We start from the raw sequence: 20,306 nt of genomic DNA, 5'->3' as shown, positions 1-20,306 counted from the left end.
TTCAAGCTTTTATTGGAGTAACTTTGATAATTATTCAATTAATTGGGGTAAGTATTACTTTTTATTGCTAATCTTTTGCTGTCATTTTAAATAAAATTTATTTGTTATTATTATTATTCTCTTTACATTTGCAATCTTTGTATATGTTATTTTAATTATTTCATTATGGTATTTAAACGTTTCAAATTCTGTAACTGTTACAAAACAAACGACGTTTATATTATCTGTGCAATGTAGTCAAATTTATTTTTCGGAGGAAGACGTACGTATTTTGGATGCTGATAGTTATCCAAACATCTAAAACAGATTCTAACTGAAGTATGGACAAAATAACACAGATGTAGATTCAAGCAAAAGTAGGGATTACAGTAAATCAGTCAAAATGAATAGAAATAATACATGCAGGAACATGGAAAATACAAAATGGTAAAACGTAAGAATTTAAATCACAGTTAAAACATAAGGGGATTAAAATCAGATGGAGAAAACTGCAGATGAAAAAGAATAAAAAGTTAATACCATGGTTAAAATGATGCAACAAAGTATTAGAAGTTAGGGCGACAATTATCGAACTATATGAGAAAAAACGTAAATTAGTTACAAACTGCGGCACACACTTTATTAAGTATGTAAATGTAGCTACAGATATTCGGATTTAGGTTATGACATGTTCCATACGCCTGCCATCATTGCCACGATGTGAGGTGCAGACGAATACCGAAATTTTGCATGACTCGCTAACGTGTCGGAATATCGAGGCTGTCGACGACTTCCTGAATGGCTGTTTTCAGCTCAGTAACGGTTATGGGGTTATTACTGTACGCCTTGTATTCAGTACAGCCTCACAGGAGTCGCATGTCTTCAGATCCGGAGAATATGGTGGTCAGTCGAGGCCCATGCAAGTGGCCTCTGGGTACCCCAGAGCCAGAATGCGGTCTCCAAAGGGCTCCTCCAGGACATCAAACACACTCCTGCTTCGATGGTGTCGAGCTCAGTCTTGCATGAATTACATCTTGTCGAAATCAGCGTCACTTCGGATAATAATCTTCCAAAACCTTCACGTACCATTTGGTAGCACCGTGCCATCAAGGAATATCGCACCGATTATTCCGTGAGTAGACATTGCACACCACACTGTCACCCGTTGAGGGTGAAGAAACTTCTCGATCGCGAAATACGAATTGTCAGACACCCAAATGCGCCAATTTTGCTTATTGACGAAGACATCCAAATGGAAGTCGCTAAACCAAACTATACTAATTCACGTAACGCCCCGCGGGCACCAGAGCAGTTTCGACGTCCTATCGCAAACGGCTCGAAAGTTAGTACGTTTTATTTCATGTAGTTCAGTAACTGTTACCTTTTACATTGAAACTAATTAACTGAGTAACAGCGATTGAGATTATTTTGATAAGGATTTTAAAATAAAAATTTGGAAGGAGTTATCAAAATTTGTATCCAAACTATAAGCTACGCATGCTCCTGCTGATAGATGACTATGTTGAATCTGAAGAAAGAGAAATTCCAGAAGCTGTGAAACTATTAGGAAATTGATTTGCAGATGATGTGACAGTGTGCAATGACTCCATAAATCTGGTATTCTTGCAGATACGGTGAAACACTGCAAGCTCTATCGAATTTGAATGCCAAAATATTCAATCACTGTGTTTTGCAGCAGCAAAAAGGAAAGTAGGAGAGACTAATACAGACGAACTATTAGTTTTGTCTCGGGAGAGTTTTTACTAGCAAACACCAGCATGGAAAAAACAGCATGTTTTACTCTGAAGTAAAGTTTTCTGCTTTTCATGGAAACTAAGTGTGCAAACAAAAACTATTCCAAAATATCTGTGCCCTCTCGCCAAACAAAAATTTCCTAAAGTCCGTGACAATTTTTGTTTTCATGTAATAACTAGAATGTAGGGATTAGATATTTGAATGAAGACGCTAAGTTGGAAGCCATGAAGAAGTGTGCTACAGGAAGGAAGCAGCTGTGGATTGCATCTTCCTCTGGTAAATGGCAACGGACATCTGTAACAGGTTATATTACATCCGCTTCTTCATATAATGAGTTACTTTTCATCTGAACAATCTTATTTGGTTGTAAGGTGCAATACATCTGTCATATCACTTCGATATGTCCATCTTTACTATGCACCTAACCAAAAGTATAACTAGTGAGTAATACGGGACAGCGTATGTGAAGCAGCCCCAGCCAATAGCAAGGGTTTTTGACGGGATGCCCCCTTGCTAAGTTGACATCAGATTGTGTATCACACGTTACGCCCAATCCTTCCCGAACTGCTGTTGTGTGATTTACTGTTCCATGTGAAACTAACTTCAGTAGATACATGAAATGTATTCGTAGTTGTAAATATGGACAACCATCAGCTGTATTATGGAATGACAATGAAAATTTGTACCAAACCGGGACTGGAACCCAGATTTCCCACCTATGGCGAGCGGTCGCCTTACTATTAGGTTATCCGACAACGACTCGTGCCCAGATCCAAAATTCCAAATGTCGTCAACGATATGTATACAACCTATAGTCTTACGTACAATATGCATATTCCTGTAGAGGGGAAACATTTTACTTTGAAGTAGCTTGCCCAGAGCCGGCGGATAAGTATGATATTGAAGTGCCTGTGTTATTCCGACTTAACGATGCAATGTTCCTTTGGACCCGCATCGTCTTATCCCTTTCAAGCAAGTATCCACACTGCTAAACTGCTCCGAGTCCGTAACAGTCTTTGACAATTACAAGATCGTCAGTAAATTCTCCTTCCCGCTTGCCATGTTTCACTTCCATGCAACACTGTGCTCCAAACTTTATTCTCAGAAATTTATCTCTCAAAACCAGGCCTATGTTTAATTCTAGTAGACTTCTTTTGGGCAAGAATGTCCTTTTCGCTTGTCAGTCTGCTTACTTCGTCCATCACGCGTTCTTTCGCTTAAAAAGCAGCAGAATTCATTCACTTCGCCTGCTTGTGTTACCAATTTTGAAGTTAAGTTTATCACATTATATTTACATACCATTACCGTCTACTTCTGTTTATTCAATCTATATTCAGAACTCAGACTTTTCCATTCAACAGGTCCTTTAATTCTTCACTTTCACTGAGGATAGCAATGTTATCAGCGAATCAGATCATTAATGTCGTTTCACCTTGAATTTTATTTCCACTGTCTTCAGACTTTCTTTAATTTCCATCTTTGCATCTTCGCTGTATAGACTGAACAGCAGGGGACGAAAGACTTTTCAATCTGAGAACCTTGTTCTTGATCTTCCAAGCTTATTATTTTCTCTTTGTCCTTTTAAATTTTGCGTATTACACATCTTTATAGCTCACGCCAATGTTATGAAGAATTTTTAACGTCTTACGCTTTTTCTAGTTCGACATATCCTACGCAAATGTATTTTTTTCTTAACACTTGCTTGCATTATTAATCGAAACGGCAGAACGACCTCCCTTGCGACATTACCTTTCCGAAAGCCAAACTGATCGCCAACTAACATTCTCAGTTCTCAAATTTATTTTCATTTTGTATTTAATTCTTGTCAGAAAACTGCATGCATGATCTTTTACGCTGACTGCTACAATCCTGGCACTTCTCTTACTAACTTTGCGACTGCATAGATTATATTTTCCAATAGTTTCATGGCATGTCTCCTCTCTCAAATTCTGCACATCATGTTTAATAGTCGCCTGGTTGCCACGTCCCGAATGATTTCAGGCATTGAGAAGTAATGTTTTCTATCCCTCCTGTCTTAATTCAGCGCAAATATTCGAAAACTGTTAAATACTGGATATTATATATCGACCACCATTTCTTCTATCATCCCCAACAAATCCTCCATTTTGCACTGTCCAACATACTCTTTCCAGCATGCGCTATGTCTTCTGCGGTTAATAGCAAATTATCACTACTCTCTCAGTGTTACGGCTTTTGCTTTAATTTCAAAGAAGCTTGTTTTATCTTTTCCATTTCCTGACTCAGTCCTCCTCCCAGCCATCTCTTTTCGATTTCTTTAGGCCAACATTGTTTCTACAGACATTTCAAATTGGCTTTTATGCAAATGCTACTTACTTTATGCATACGTGACATACAATTGCATTCCTGTCTTCTCCTTAACATTTTCGGTCTCCTTTCGTTTACCAATTATGTCATGTGCAGTTCCTTCGACGCTATCTTCGTTATACCTATACTTCTTTGTCCAACTTCAGTCATTGCCTTTTTAGTAAAGTCCTTCTCGTCAACTCAATACCTATTTTGTTATTCATTACCGCAGTATCTACAGTCTCAGTACTTCAAACAAATCTCATTATTCCTCAGTATTTCAGTGTCCCATTCCCTACCACATTGTTTCGTGCGAGCGATTCTGTTATACTTCAGTTTACTCGACTGCTAAATTATGATCCGGTTTTGTATCTGCTCATGAATAATCCGTACAATCCAAAATGATTTCGAAATCTGACCATGATTTAATCCAGCTGGAATCCTCTCGTGTCCCTGGGCCTTTTACAAGTGTACCACTTCTCGTGCTTTTTGAATAGTTTTTCCGCTATTACTAGTTGAAAGTTATTTCACATCTGTTATTCTTTGTCCTTTCTCATTTTAGCTACAAAGCCCATCTCCTATCGTAACGTTCTTCTTTCCTTCACCTGCTACAGCGTTATAACCCGCATGGTTAGAAGATTTCTTCCTCTTCTTACTGAATTACGCATTTCTTATCCTCATGTACCTTCTCCTCACCACCACCACCACCACCACCACCACCACCACCACGCGTCGTCAATATCTGTATCTGAACTAGTGTCATTGGCGTTAGTTTGCTGTCGATTCTGACAAGAACCAATTGTCACTGAACTGTTTACAGTAACTCTTCTTGGTTGGTTCATTGGGGTTGAAAGGACCCAACAGCAAGGTCACAAGTCCCTTGTTTCAAATGTGGTCCAGTCTCACAGTTTGACATCTCGGAAAAGTCAGAACGATAAAAGGGAAAAGGCCAAAAACCGTAGAAGTGCAGTCGTGTCGTCAATGGTAAAAACAGAATGAGAGAAGTCAGCAAGAGAGCAACCCCAAGGCTATGCTAGAGGCAGGAAATATTCCACCTCTGATGCAGTAGAGGCAACACCACCTGGTATTTAAAAGCATTCAACCGCTAGAATGTAGAAGTGCGTATTGAAAAAGGAGACTAACCAATTGTAAAAAGTGATAAAAACAGAGTAAGAAGGAAAGAAAAGAGGATCCTGGCCAGGGAGGGGAGTCGGGAATATCCCAACACAGCTTACAGTGGGAGACACCCCAACCCACACCGCCCTGCCCCAACACCAGAGTGAGATTAAAAACCTTAAAACTGATAATAACAACCACTTTCAAGGAGGAAACTGAGAACCAATGCGACCATCCGGGAATCGTCAGCCAACATTAAAGGTAAAGTGCGGGGAAGTCTGTACATAGTACGCAGAGCCAAAAGAAGGGGACATCCCACCAAAATGTGGGCTATTGACTGGAAGGCTCCACAACCAAAAAGTGGGGGTGGCTCATTACGCAAAAGGAAACCATTGCTCAGCCTCGTATGGCAGATGCGGAGACGACACAAGGTGGTCAAGTCCTTTCGGTAGAGGCGGAAGGAAGAACGCCATGGGACTGGTGTCACCTTAATCACACGAAGTTTATTAGACGGGGAGGTAGCCTCCCATGAGTTGGCCTATGACTGTGGGAAGTGGTATTTGATGTGAAGCCGTAAATCCACTGCAGGGAGGGGGGTTACAGAGAAAGGGGTAAGTGACTGCTCCCCCAGCCAAACGATCAGCAAAGTCATTACCTGGGATATCCACATGGTCATGGACCCAAAGTAAGTCAACGGAACAAGCAGCATGATGAAGATCAGCGAGATGGTCATGGATAGCCGAGACCAAGGGATGGCGGGAAAAACACTGGTCAATAGCCAGAAGTCCACTCCTTGAGTCCGTACATAACAAAACGCGGTTGCATTGGGACTGTTTAATAAAGGTAAGGGCCTGGGAAATTGACATCAATTCCGCAGTAAACACCCCACATGTAGGTGGCAGGAGATGATTTTCCGCGCCAACAGAGGATGTGGAGGCACATCCCACACGATCAGCAGATTTAGAGCCATCGGTGTAAAAAACAGCAGCATCCTGTAACTTCCATAAAATTCTGTGGTAAATAACAACGGAACACCATCAGGGGAATGGAATCTTTCGGAACTCTGGGAAAGATCCATCCGAATTCGGGGCCGAGGAGCTAACCAAAAGGGGGGTGTTGTGCCGGAAACGTGGGAGACATGACAAAGAAGGAAGCTGAAAATCATGGCGAAGATATGCAAGGCAGAGCCCAACCGGTAAACCCACCCAAAGGCAGAAATCAGGTGGGTGACGTCCATGGTCTGGCAACAGGACAGAATAGGAAGGATGAGTGGGAGGGTAACGGACAACGATTGCATAAGAAACCAGAAGCTGGGACCACCGAACACAAAGAGGGGAGGGGGGGAGATCCCAACTTCAACCAGGAGACTTAACAGGGCTAGTAGGGTAGGCACTGGTGGCCAAATGGATACAATGATGGTGGACCGGATCCAGGAGGTGCAGTGTGGAAGGAGCAACCGAACTATGAACTTAACTACCATAGTCCAAACGAGACAGCACTAACGGCTAAAAAAGGTGTAGAAGGATGGAGTGGTCTGCACCCCAAGAGGTATGGGCAAGGAAGCGAAGGACATCGAGTTTACAGAAACGTCCTACCTTCAGAAGTCTGATATGAGGCAGCCAAGTGAGCTTGTTATCGGAAAGACCCAGGAAACTTAACTGTGGGACCACAGGTAATCGTTGTGCATCGAGCTAGAGCTCTGGATCAGGGTGGATCGTAGTACGGCGACAGAAGTGGACCACCCGCGATTTTAAAGGAGGGAATTGAAACCCGTGTGAGAGGGTCCATGCAGAGGTACGCCGTATAGCTCCCTGGAGCTGCTACTCTGCAGAGGCCATCGAAGAGGAACTAACCCAAATGTAGAAATCATCCACATACAGAGCAGGGGTGACCAAAGGACCGACAGAGGCCCCAAGTCGATCGATAGCAATGAGGAAAAGAAGTATACTCAATACGGAACCCTGTGTGATGCCATTCTCCTGGGCCCATGGAAAACTCAAATAAGTACCAACCCGAACCCTGAACGACCGATGGAACAGGAACTGGCGGAGAAAAATCGGGAGTGGGCCCTGAAGACTCCACTCATGAAATGTAAGTGGATGTGATGGCGCCAAGCCGTGTCAGAGGCCTTGCGAAGGTCGAAAAATACTGCAACCAAATGGCGGCGCTGGGAAAAAGCCCCGAACTGCAGATTCCAAGCGAAGTAAATGATCGGAGACCGTCCCTCTCTGAAGTCACAATATATCCAGAGATTCGAGGACAATTGAGCCGGCGGGCTACCATATGTTGAAGTAACTTGCGAACAAAGTTTGTCAGAATAATTGGCCGAAGTCTTTCGACAAACAGGGGGTTCTTACCAGGCATAAGGACAGGAACCACGATGCTGCCCCTCCACTGAGAAGGGAAGTCACCCTGGAGCCAAATATGGTTAATCACCCTGAGAAGGTGTTGCCGTTGTGGAACACTGAGATGTGGAAGCAGTTGGTTATGAATGGAGTCTGGGCCAGGGGCCGTACCATGAGAAGAAGGAAGTGCGGAAAGAAGTTCCCATTCAGTAAAAGGTTCGTTGTAAGATTCTGACTGACAGGTGGTAAAATATAAGGCGGAAGCTACGGCCCACTGCTTCTGGTGAAGGAAAGCAGCCAGTTAGGAGGCTGATGCTGTTGCAAAAAAATGGTCGCAAGACGTTCTGTGAGACTCAACGGATCCGTGCAAAGGCCACCCAGGAGGTGAAGGCCCGGCAGAGTAGACTGCCGATGGCAACCTTGGGGAGCGAAGTGTAGCCCATACCCATGACATAGGGAAAGTAGAACCGAGGGAAGAAACAAAGCTTTCCCAACACCTCCGTTTGCTCTCTTTGATTAACTAACGGGCATTGGCGTGAAGGCGTTTAAAGATAATAAGGTTGGCAACGGATGGGTGCCTCTTAAGGTGTTGCAAAGCTCGACGGCGATCACGGATGGCAAATACAATGGCCATACTCCACTACGGGACTTGCCGGCGGCGATATGGTCCAGATGAGCGTGGTACAGCAAAGGTATCATTGTGAACAATCGCGTCAGACGCGTCACGTAGGACTTCATCAATACAACCCGACAAAGAGAGAAAACACGACCTGTGCAGTATATAGAGGCCAATCGGCGCGCTGGAAAGACCAACGAGGTAACCTGTCCATCAGGGAGAGGGAAGGGAGCGAGAGAATCAGCAGGAAATGATCACTATCACAAAGGTAGAAGTGTGCCGACCAGTGTAATGAAGGGAAGAGGGAGGGAGATGAAAGATAAATGGCAGAAAAGGTACCATGACTGGCACTAAAATAAGTAGGGGAGCCATCATTAAGAAGGCACAAGTCGTGGTCTGCAAGAAACTGGTCTATGAGAAGACCCCATCTAGATGGAAATGGACTGCCCCACAAGGGATGATGAGCATTAAAATCCCTGAGAAGGAGGAAGGGAGGAGGAAGTTGCTGAAGAAGGGCAGTTAAGGCAGCAGGTGTAAGAATCCTGTCAGGAGGGAGATAAAGATTGCAAACCGTGACCTCAGAGTCCAGGTGGACCCTAAACGCAACGCTTCCAATGTAGGTTTAAGAGGAATCCATATGCTAGGAACATCCGTACAGACCAACGTACAAACGCCACCAAAGGCCCTCAGGGAGCCGACCCGATTTCGACAGAAAACACGGAACCCACAGAGGGTCGGTGAGTTATCATCAGTAAAATGAGATTCCTGTAGAACCACACAAGCTGCAGAGTACGACGAAATAACGGATTTAAACTCTGGAAGGTGACGGTAATATTCATTACAATTCCATTGGATAACCACAGAACGATGATTCAAATGGGGGTTGAACAGGCTAAAGCCAGTCATGCCACTGGGTTACCACCCGTCACCGACAAGGAGGGGGCGACATCCATGAATAACGGGTCAGAATCAGGATGCGAAGGTGGGGATGGGACCTCTGGCGACACCAGAGGCTCTTTGTCCCTGGACTTATGTTTCTTCTTTTCTGTTTGAGATCGAGGAGGGCTGTGCGGCATGCAGGAGCCAGCTGCAGAAAGATCAGGAACAGAAGGAGTTCAGGCGACCTGGGGGGCCACAGACCGTGGTTCTCGCGGTCGTCGCGTGGCAGCAGACCTTTGGCCTGGAAGTTGACGGGAAGGGGTATCCCAGGAGGGGCGCCCTTGAACGGCAGACGCCGAAAAAGTGGGACACTTCTCCGGCTGGGGAGTGGGAGCGGTGTCCGGAGGGGAGGGCGTGGGAGCCGCAGGGGAGGGGGGAGGAGAGGGGTTCGGGATTGGGTTAAGGGTGGGGAGGAAGGGGTGAAGGTGTAACTAAAGCATAGCTAGACGTCATGGACGCAGGGTGAAGACGTGCATACTTCTTATGAGCCTCAGTGTAGGTTAAACGATCAAGGTACTTACACTCCTGTATCTTATTTTCCTTCTTTTAAACTGGGCAATCTGGTGAACGTGGGGAATGACTGCCATGACAATTAACACACAGGAGGGGGAACACAGGAACTCCCCTCATGGAGTGGACGTCCACAGACACCACAGATAGGGGCCTGCGAACAGCAGGAAGACGTGTCCAAAACACAAGCACTTAAAACACCTCATAGGCGGTGGGATGCACAGCTTCACGTCACATTGATAAAGCATAAGCTTTACTTTCTCAGGGAGGGTACCCCCCTTCAAAGGCCAGGATAAAGGCACCAGTATCAATACGATTGTCCTTCGGACCCTTCTGAACATGCCGAACAAAGTGAACACCCCATTGTCCAAGATTGTCCCAAAGTTCCTCATCAGTTTGAAGGATGAGATCCCTGTGAGAAATCACACCTTGAACCATATTGTTGGGGGGGGGGGGGGGGGTTGGGTTGTTTGGGGAAGGAGACCAGACAGCGAGGTCATCGGTCTCATCGGATTAGGGAAGGATGGGGAAGGAAGTCGGCCGTGCTCTTTCAAAGGAACCATCCCGGCATTTGCCTGGAGTGATTTAGGGAAATCACGGAAAACCTAAATCAGGATGGCCGGACGCGGGATTGAACCGTCGTCCTCCCAAATCCGAGTCCAGTGTCTAACCACTGCGCCACCTCGCTCTGTCGGGGGGTAATGGACGCAGAAATTGAGCCAGGATGTTTACAGGCACGAGGGGCCGTGGACTGGGCAACTGAAATTTTGATCAAAAATGAACCCGACTGCATCTTGCTCAGAGAGTCCACTTCGCCAAACTTGTCTTCAATGTGTTCCACAAAAAATAAAGGTTTGGTATTGGTCAAAGTGTCCCCATCAGTCCTGGTGCAAACGAGATAGCAGGGGAAAGGTTTCGCCCATAACCAACGAGGCTGTCCCTCCTCCCAGTGGGTAGCCATGGAAGGGAAGGCCAAAGGGGCAGGAGAAGCAGCACTAAAAGAATCAGTTCCATGCAAAGAGACAGCCGCAGAAGAATGGCCAGAATTCTGGACCTGCATGCATTTCATTTGCATAGTGTCCGTCCTGATACCACCCACTCCGATCAGGGTCTCTCCACATGGGCGCCACCCAGCCACAGCAAGGCCATTGCCGGGAGTTCCGATGCTCCCGGATGACAAGCAACCACTCCTAGGCTTATGTGAGTGGGTCACTCAGGTATCAGAAGTGTGATCCGTGTGTTCAGGGCGCTCAACCAAAAGGGTACATAGCGACCCCACCACAAGGGCTGGCTACTGTGCTGGCTATGCACCCTGTCATCAGACAACGACGTGAAAGAGAAAGTGGAATGAACTAGGAGGCAACATGTCAGTGACACTAGGTAAGGTGCCCTTCCCCAAATGGCTCACACTACAGACTAGAAAGTTAGTAATGGAGGTCAAACCCCAGAGGGGGACCAGGGAATGCGAAAAGGATGAGGTGATTACGCAACAAAACCAAATTGCAAAGCCAACAGAACCAGAGGGATAGCGGTGCCAACTTAAACAAGGAGACCAAGAGAGGGAGAGGAGAGGGCGAAGGGGAAGGAGCAAGGAGAGGAAAGGAAGGGAAGGGCAAGGAAATGCAGCCCTGGAAAGAAGTAAGGCTGCAATAGCTCGGGGCTCGTGCTCACCACGCACGTACTCACGAAAGGACTGTGAGCCACCTGGGGGTGGACAGTAACTCTGTCCTACATTCCTGTTCATAAAGGGTCCTACCATCCTTACACCATTTAATGCTGCTGTTGCTATTACCGTATATTCATCTGACCAGAAATACCCCACTCAATTTAGACTTAACCCTTGAATTTCCCTTTTCAGATTTACTCGCTTCCCTGCCACATTCTAACTTCTGACTCTCCACACTTCGACCCCTTAGAGTGTTGCTCTTTCGATAGTCATGCAATCTTTTTCTTGTTGTCACTTCTCCTTTGGAAGACCTTCCTGGAGTTCAGGATGTAGGAGTATTCGAGAATCATCTTCTGCGAATGGAGTTTTCCTTACCCCTCTTCAATTACTTTGCACATGTCCCGTGGATTCACATTGTGTGGTTTTGATGCATGCTTTCCATTGGCTCCTGCATCCTCAGGGCGATGATCGTGAGTGATTCTTTCGCCTATTAGATGCAGTTTTCACCCCAAGGACAAGAGTTGTCCTGAATCTGTCTTCTGCGCGATCTTTGTTAAGGACGTTCGCAGAACGAGGGTGAATTATGCCGAAAGTATTTGGCCACCATTGTTGATTTTATTCCACATGAAAGCAGTGGCTGGGATCAAACTCTAGACTCAGGACATTTTATCGACTGAAAGACGCTATGCCTATACCGCAAATATGGCGAACACTAAGACTGATCTTAAAAGGCGATGTGTTTGTAAAACGATACATTCCATTTTCATATTTTGGGTAATAAGTAGTTCTTAATATCTTGAAAGTTCAGAGGGTATTGAGAAACCAGGGTCTGACCGACAGAGCAGAGGAGCTGGGTACTCACCTTTGGCGACGGCAGCACCGAGTATGTTTTTATGATGCGATCTGGATATTCTTCCCTGATCTTCGAGATGAGAAGTGTTCCCATGCCGGAACCCGTACCACCTCCCAAGGAGTGAGTCAGCTGGAATCTGCAACAAACGAGTCACATACAGTCAATGGTGGTACTTACGTCATGTTTTTTGTTATGTTCACGAATATGAGGAGGTAGCACATCTCTCTCACTTGGAGGAATCGGGTTCAGTTGCCGTTATTTTCCTTTGTGGGCTAACTATACCCTCTTCAGGCCAATTGGCAGCTACTTTATTCAGCTATAGCTCCAGCATCTAGGAAACAGACAACCGCTGGGAGATCGTTGTGACATATTTTCATGCTGCATTGAAATGAAGCGTTGGGCCGGTTGACATCTCATGATTCTCTGGGACTGGAGTTCCCTTATTTTTACATTAAAGGGGCACAGACTGCGCCTGGTTCGTACTAACCTTAGTATTCTTCAAGTACAAAAAATGCAATCCACTCATTACGTGTCTACGTCCATACTTCGCAGGTCAAGTGTGTTCCGAAGGATATTATTATTTCCCCCTTTCCTGTACCACTCTTTACTAGTACGTGTGAAAAATGACTAAGCCTTCCTATGAGCCATGATTTCTCTTTCACCATCACGGCCATTTTTCACGATTTCTTTGGGTGGAAACAATACCTTGCCTGTCTCTTTATCGAATCTACAATGTCGCACTTACTGAACTTACATCTGACGACATGTACCTCTCTTAGAGGGATCTTTCTTTAATCCTATTTGGTAAACTTCCCAGACTGACTAATAGTTCTCTAAGATCTACCATCCAAGTGTTTTGGACGTAACGTATCTTGAGAATGAATTACAGTTCCTTGAGATTCTTCCAACCAATCGCAGCCAGCATCCGCATTTCCTAAAATACGTTCCATGTGGTCATTCCGCCTTAGGTCCCTTTGCTTTCGTATTTTACGGTTGTTACTGTGTCCAGTGAATTATCCTTGTAGTGTAGTCTATCGTTAACAGGTATGTGCCTTATGTGCAATAGGTTGCATTATTCCATCAGTCTTCGACCCTCCTACGGTCAGCTTGCGCTTTCTGAAATTGCAGATTTCCTCCAAAAGCCACATTGAGCTTACACACACACACACACACACACACACACACACACACACACACACACACACGGCTCCAGAAAGCTTTTGTATTTCATAGCATTCGAAATCTTTCATGTTTCGGTTTAAACGAGATACAGCCACCATACGTTATCTGCAGCAAACGAATGTCATGTTTGGCGATTATCTATTCGTTATATTTAAGCATTTTAACTGCTCTAACTTACCACCTGAAACACTTGTTTTTGGCGTGAAGGACGCAAAGCCTTAACGAAAAATCTAATTTATTAACAAAATAACATGTGTATCTGTAACCCGCAACAACTGTCAGAGTTATTGGTAATTTTTAGTCTTAAGCTTGCTGCAAATTGTTGAAAGAATAACGTCCACTAACTTTTCAGAGCACCCTGTATGGTCAGAGTACATCTTTATTCGAGTAAATAATTTTTTTTTTACATGCTCTTACGTGGAAGGACAAGTATCTTAACTGTTTGACAGTAACACGTATGTATTCGTAATTTTTACTGTACAGTCACTGAATGCTTTTTTTTTAAACAAAGGCGAAACGTCTGTTTGAACCTACCGTACGCTTAAGCTAGAAAAATAACCAAGTGTGAAGTATAACACACTTTCATCAGCAGTGTTTCATTATGGGAGAATTTATTTTCTCCCTTGTACCCCATCGTCAATAGCTCTTTCTGACGAGGTCTGACAGACTGTCTTGTCGACATTTCATTTCACAACCTGTTGTAATGTGTCATCGTTACTGCACAGTTACTTAGATTGGAAGGACACTAAATTAATTTAGCGAGTTACGTTTTCTTTTAACATTAAGAACGTAAGTTATACAATTTGGAGCAGACAAATAATTCCTGTTACTGGTGTACTCTAAGTCCAGGCGTAGGTAATAGACTAGCTTTTTATGATGACCAATCTAAATTATCAGATGAAAGGCCTATCAATTGACCCGTTCGGTTTCTCCGCACTAGTAAATGACAGCACTATAGACAAAAAAAAAAAAAAAAAAAACATCCATGTCTGGACAGAAGAGTTTAAAGTAAATGAAGAAATTAAGCGTCAAAAGCAAAAACAACAGCTTTGTTAACGTCAGTATTTTGAAGGGAATATGAGAAAAATGAGGAATAACTGGGAGCAGCAGACCGTTTAAGGCAGCTAGATAACTTTAACAAGCGAAGTGTCTCATAGGAAAAGTATGTTGTCTGTAGGTCTACATACACTGATGAACCAAAACATAATGAAATGGTTCAAATGGCTCTGAGTACTATGGGACTTAACGTCTGAGGTCATCAGCCCCTAGACTTAGAACTACTTAAACCTAACCAACCTAAGGACATCGCACACTTGCCCGAGGGAAGATTCGAACCTGCGGCCGTAGCAGTCACGCGGTTCCGGACTGAAGCGCCTAGAACCGCTCGGCCACCGCTGCCGGCAAAAACGTTATGACAACCTACAAGCGTGTTGGTCCACCTCTGGAAACAATTCAACAGTCATTTTGCGTGCCATTGATTCGATAAATACTTGAGAGGTTTCCAGAAGTTTGTGGCACCAGATGCCTATGCGTAGCAGGCCACACACTTCCCGTAATTTACAGGGAGTTTGCTCGAACAGTCCACGGGTATACTGCCAGTTCATAGTGTCCAACGGGCACAATATTTTGTCAGCGCACCTGACGATGGCGACATGTCTGGTCGCCGAAATATTGTGCCCGTTGGACACTATGAACCGGCAGTATACCCGTGGACTGTTCGAGCAACAAATACTCCGGGAGAAACTGAAGAATCACTACAGGCGGTTTGTTTGTGGGCGCAAGCTGGCGCCCGATAACGTCCCAGTTGGGTTTCATCGTGTTCAGATAATCCGAACTGGATGGCCAAGACATCAGCGTGAGTTCGCTATCACGCTTCTCAAACCACTGAAGAACGATTCTGGTCTTGTGACATTGGGGCAGACATCAAGCTTTAGGGGTTACAGGTGGTTCCTAATAATTTTCACGTAATCAGCAGTTATGGTGCCTTGGAATACTACCGCAGGTCCCACTGAAGTCACTTGGCTACGCACCATAACGTAATGCAGCTGCCACTGGCCTGAGTACGTGGCGCGCTACATGTTTCAAGCAACCGTTCGTCTTCAACCTGGTTTCATAGAAAACGGGATTCATCAAACCAGGCGACACGATTCCATTGACCCACGGTCCAGTCTTGATGACGCAGTGCCCATTGTACTCGTAATTGAAGCTGCTGTTGGCTCAACATGGGAACACACAGGGGTCCTCTGCTGCGGAACACCGTGTTCAACACTGTGCGCTGAACGGTGTGCTCCAAAACACTTGTGCCTGTGCCAGCACTGTACTCTGCCTTCAAATCTTTCGCAGATCGACGCCTGCCTACCCTGGTTTAGACAGCGGGCAAGGCCGTAGAGAGAGAGAGAGAGAGAGAGAGAGAGAGAGAGAGAGAGAGAGAGAGAGAGAGAGATAGATAGATATTGAGTGTGTGTTTTGGAAACAAAATTTAAGCAACAAAACTAAGATTTTTTCGGAAATAGAAACTAGAAGGGACACGACTAGAAACACTTAAGTAGGGAAAATGGAATCAAGCTAGACAAGAATATCCATGAGGAACGATTAAGTGTTAGACACGATCAGCCACTAAAGAGGGCCTGCCAAGGTCTATGGAGGTGAAGCAGGTTGGATAGCAAGAGGATGAGGAAGGCGAAGAAATCCATGAGAGATAGTAACGCAAAATGCATAGCAGCAGAGGGGACTAAGAGGCTGCAGCCGCAACTGCATGTAGCAAGAACACAGGAGATGTCACCTTCCCTTTCCTGCTGGAGGGATAATTAAGCCCACAAGTTTGCGTAAGGACGATTTACGTGATTAAAGCTACAATCTGAAAATAAAGGACATCTGAGGAACTTACACCACAACCAAAATAAGAGTCGTATTCAGGCATATTCCACTCAACTGCGAACATACAGAAGCTAGCCGGCCGGTGTGGCCGAGCGGTTCTAGTCGCAGGTTCGAATCCTGCCTCGGGCATGGATGTGTGTGGCGTCCTTAGGTTAGTTGGGTTTAAGTAGTTCTAAGTTCTAGGGGACTGATGACCTCAGATGAGTTCATAGTGCTCAGAGCCATTTTAACCATACAGAAGCTTACTGAAAAAAAGGGTATCATACTCATACACGTAGCAAACAGTGCTGAAGACATTCAGCACTGACACTGGATCTGGTCATCGTTGCTGTGCTATTTTGGGAGTAATAATGAAAGTAAAGAAATACACTAGGCAATGAGGCGGGCGAGCGAGCGATGTCTAGTAATGATTGAACAAAGACAGTCAAACATACTGAGCCAAGCATGTCCACTCCACGTACCTGGGTTACAAGCTGGGTTACTTAGACGTTGTTAATGATAGCCCATGTGCTTATTCCAACTTATCATGTTCATGTAATTCATATGTACTTGTGTACATTATCATTACGCTGAACAAAATGAGCTATTCCTGTTCTGCTCCTTTAGAAAAGTTTAGTAAGCATTTTAAGATTTCATGGGTCTAAAATTTGTACAGAAAGGGCATTACATTCGGTGGACGTTTCAAGAAACATTCATGTGATCCGGAATTGAAAAGCAGATTGGATATACTGCTGATGATACTCTTGGCTGATGATCATTCCCCATCCAGGAAAACATACCAGGTTCTATTCATAAAATCTTCGAGCCACTCACATACGTAAGAACATATTCCTTATTCTCGGATTTTCGTCAATCTGTAGTATGAGAACACTTTCTGGAATATGGAATCTGCGTGATGCACTTCGTCAATGGGTCACAGGATATCGTGCGAGAAATAGGAAAGCCAAGTATCGCAAGAGCAATGGTTTCTATATCCGTACTGATTTGTGGATATGATCTCTTCTGTCACAAAAAACTTTAGTGTATTTCAACTCTGAATAAACTGAAGAATTCTGTAGAAAACCGTTGTTAAGGATATGGATCTACGTATGTGGGTCTGTTCTTTTACGGAAAATTGGGATATAATCGGGTTTCGGGAAGAAACGGGAGTCATTTCTCTTTACGAGTCGGTAACTTTTTTGCCTGTTAGACCTTTAAGACAACCGGCAACTCCAGTGCTCCAGGAGGCTTGGTAGTTTCAAACGCGTTGTTGAGCAAAATAACTTCTTAAATTTTTTGCTGTTGTGTTTCTTACATAGTGATATTTTGTATTCAGCAAGAAACTTTTACAGTCATATTAAAAGCTGAAACTAGTAATAAAATGAATAATACTTTTAATAGGCTTTATGAACATGTGAAACGATTGTTCACCATTCTTCTTATGCACAAAGAATTTTACAGAGAAGGTACAGTTGATGTAAAACCGAAACTACCTGATAGAAATCTACGATTTTGTTAGATTTATCATATGTAACATAAGTATATGCTTTTAACTGCACACTACTTGTGCGTATACGTTTTACTAACTACAGTTTAATAAATACATATAAAACTTACAATACACATCTGGGATCGGACTATTAAGCGCTTTATACGATCAGGACATTAAGACATGGCTTAACAGCCATGCGGGTATAGTGACAACCCAGTACCAAATAGCTCAGTTGTTTGGACTTTCATACACTAGGACAGCAACAATGCAAAATGACCTATCTGCATTTAGAAAGACTAATATTGTCCCGCTTAATGCAAATGCCTTTGGCGAATAGGAACTTCCAGCATCAGAAAGAATAATTCCCGATTTCCCGAACACGAAACTGTCACTTCCTGCTTGTCCATATCCTGATCCGTCGACTGAAGTGCAGACAGTCTTAATTCACTGGATCACCGTAGAGTGTAAAGTCAGTTCCTTATTACGAGAAACCATCACCAGTCTCCGTACACAAATGAACTCTTTCCAACAAAAAATCTTCCCGGAAGGGTAGATCATGGGAAGGGAAGATTCTGACGACGTGAGCGCCCAACAGCTCTTCTTAAGATGAGATTGAAATGCCTTGCTTTCATTGTAAAGAGTCCAAATCGTCAACAAGAAAGTCAGTTGATTGGGTAAAGTGTTCTAAGTGTTAGAAGTGGGTTCCATGAAGACTGTACAGGGTGGACTGAAGATGACTGGCATGAGTATCAGTGTGTTGCATGCCTCAGACGGACAACATAACATTGATCATTTGTGCCCCCAGAGTACTTGCTTTTACTCCAAGGTACACTGTGATCAAAAGTATCCCGACACCCTCAAAAACATACGTTTTTCATATTAGGTTCATTGTGCTGCCACCTACTGCCAGGTACCCCGTATTAGCGACCTCAATAGTCAGAGAGAGAGAGAGAGAGAGAGAGAGAGAGAGAGAGAGAGAGAGAGAGAGAGCGCAGAATGGGGCACTCCGCAGAACTCATCTTCTTCGAACGTGGTCAGGTGATTGGGTGTCACTTGCGTCATCCGTCTGTACGCAAGATTTCCACACTCCTAAACATCCCTAGGTCCACTGTTTCCGATTTGATAGTGAAGTGGAAACGTGAAGGGAGACTTACAGCACAAAAGCGTACAGGCCGACCTCGTCTGTTGACTGACAGACCGCTGACAGTTGAAGAGGGTCGTAATGTGAAATACGCAGACATCTATCCAGACCATCACACAGGAACTCCAAACTGCATCAGGATCGACTAAGTACTATTATAGTTAGGCGGTAGGTGAGAAAACTGATTTCATGGTCGAGCGGCTGCTCATACGCCAAGCGACAATGCCGCCAAGCGACACCTTGCTTGGTGTAAGGACTGTAAACACTGGACGCTTGAACAGTGGACAAACGCTGTGTAGAGTGACGAATCACGGTACACAATGTAGCGTCCGATGGCAGAGTGTGGGTATGGTGAATGCCTGGTGAATGTCATCTGCCACCGTGTGTAGTGCTAACAGTAAAAATTGGAGTCGATGGTGTTGTGTTTTTCATGGACGGGCCTTGCTCAAGTTTTGCGTGGCACTATCACAGTACAGGCCTACATTGACGTTTTAAGCATCTTCTTGCTTCCCACTGTTGAACTGCAATTGGGGGATGATTGCATCTTTCAAAACGATCGAGTACATGTTCATAACCCAGGGCCTGTGGCAAAGTGGTTACACGATCGTAACATCCCTGCGCAGAGTCCTGACCTGAATCCTATGGAACACCTTTGGGAGTTTTTGGACGCCGACTTCGTGCCAGGCCTCACCGACCGACATTGATACCTCTCCTCAGTGCAGCACTCCGTGCAGAATGGGCTGCCATTCCCCAAGGAACCTTCCAGCACCTGATTGAACGTGTGCCTGCGGGAGTGGAAGCTATCATCAAGGATAAGGGTGGGCCAACACCACATTGAATTCCAGCATTACCGATGGAGGGAGCCACGAACATTTAAGTCATTTTCAGCCAGGTGTCCGGATACTTTTGATCACATAGTATATGGTATTGTATCGTATGGTATGTAACTTAAGTTTTTTGTGCCTTTTTATCTTTCACTGATATAAATTTGGCGTCCAAGAAAATGAAAATCATTGTTATCTAGCTTTCTCCTTAGCTACCCGATTATACCCAAACTTACCCTGTTATTCTTATACAGGATACTCAGAATGTCTGAAAAGCTTTTAAGGGTGTTGCAGGGTGGATTGTGCTGAGAAATAATTGTAAAGAAAAAAGTCAATACGTTGCGCTGTTTCCGATTCAACTGGCATTGACTTTAGCCAGTCAGATAGTGGCGCGGGCAGATGCTGGCAATTGCATATGCTAAAACGCACATCTGCTGGTCCGTGAGTTATCACTTGTTAAAACGTGAGCGAAAGATGCTTTTGTTCGGTTTGGCGACACTGTCTCAAGCAGGCTGTTTGATTTTGCGCGCGCAGTTACCTGATTGGTTAACTTTAATGCTAAGTAAACCGTAAATGGCGCAAAGTGTCTTTCTTTTGTTTGTTATGTCTCAGCGCAGCCTACCATGCAACAGCCTTACAAAGCTGTTCAGACTCTTTCTGACCACCTTGTATGTGAGAGTTACCTGTCCTTTTTCCAGTTGCATGGA

General features: G+C 44.5%; 1 protein-coding gene across 1 annotated transcript in view; it reads right to left on the bottom strand.

Annotated features, from left to right (window-relative positions):
* Positions 1-20,306, bottom strand: part of LOC126249203 (tubulin beta chain-like) — a 94,154-nt gene that overhangs the window by 32,937 nt on the left and 40,911 nt on the right. Inside the window, exon 4 of the mRNA XM_049950857.1 lies at positions 12,114-12,240. Within this exon, the coding sequence (XP_049806814.1) occupies positions 12,114-12,240 (127 nt within the window). The remainder of the gene's footprint in view (positions 1-12,113; positions 12,241-20,306) is intronic.

Source organism: Schistocerca nitens, chromosome 3, assembly GCF_023898315.1.
Source record: "Schistocerca nitens isolate TAMUIC-IGC-003100 chromosome 3, iqSchNite1.1, whole genome shotgun sequence".
NCBI lineage: Eukaryota > Metazoa > Arthropoda > Insecta > Orthoptera > Acrididae > Schistocerca > Schistocerca nitens.
Note: the sequence above shows the minus strand (reverse complement) of the source record. Positions and strands in the feature narration are given on the sequence as shown.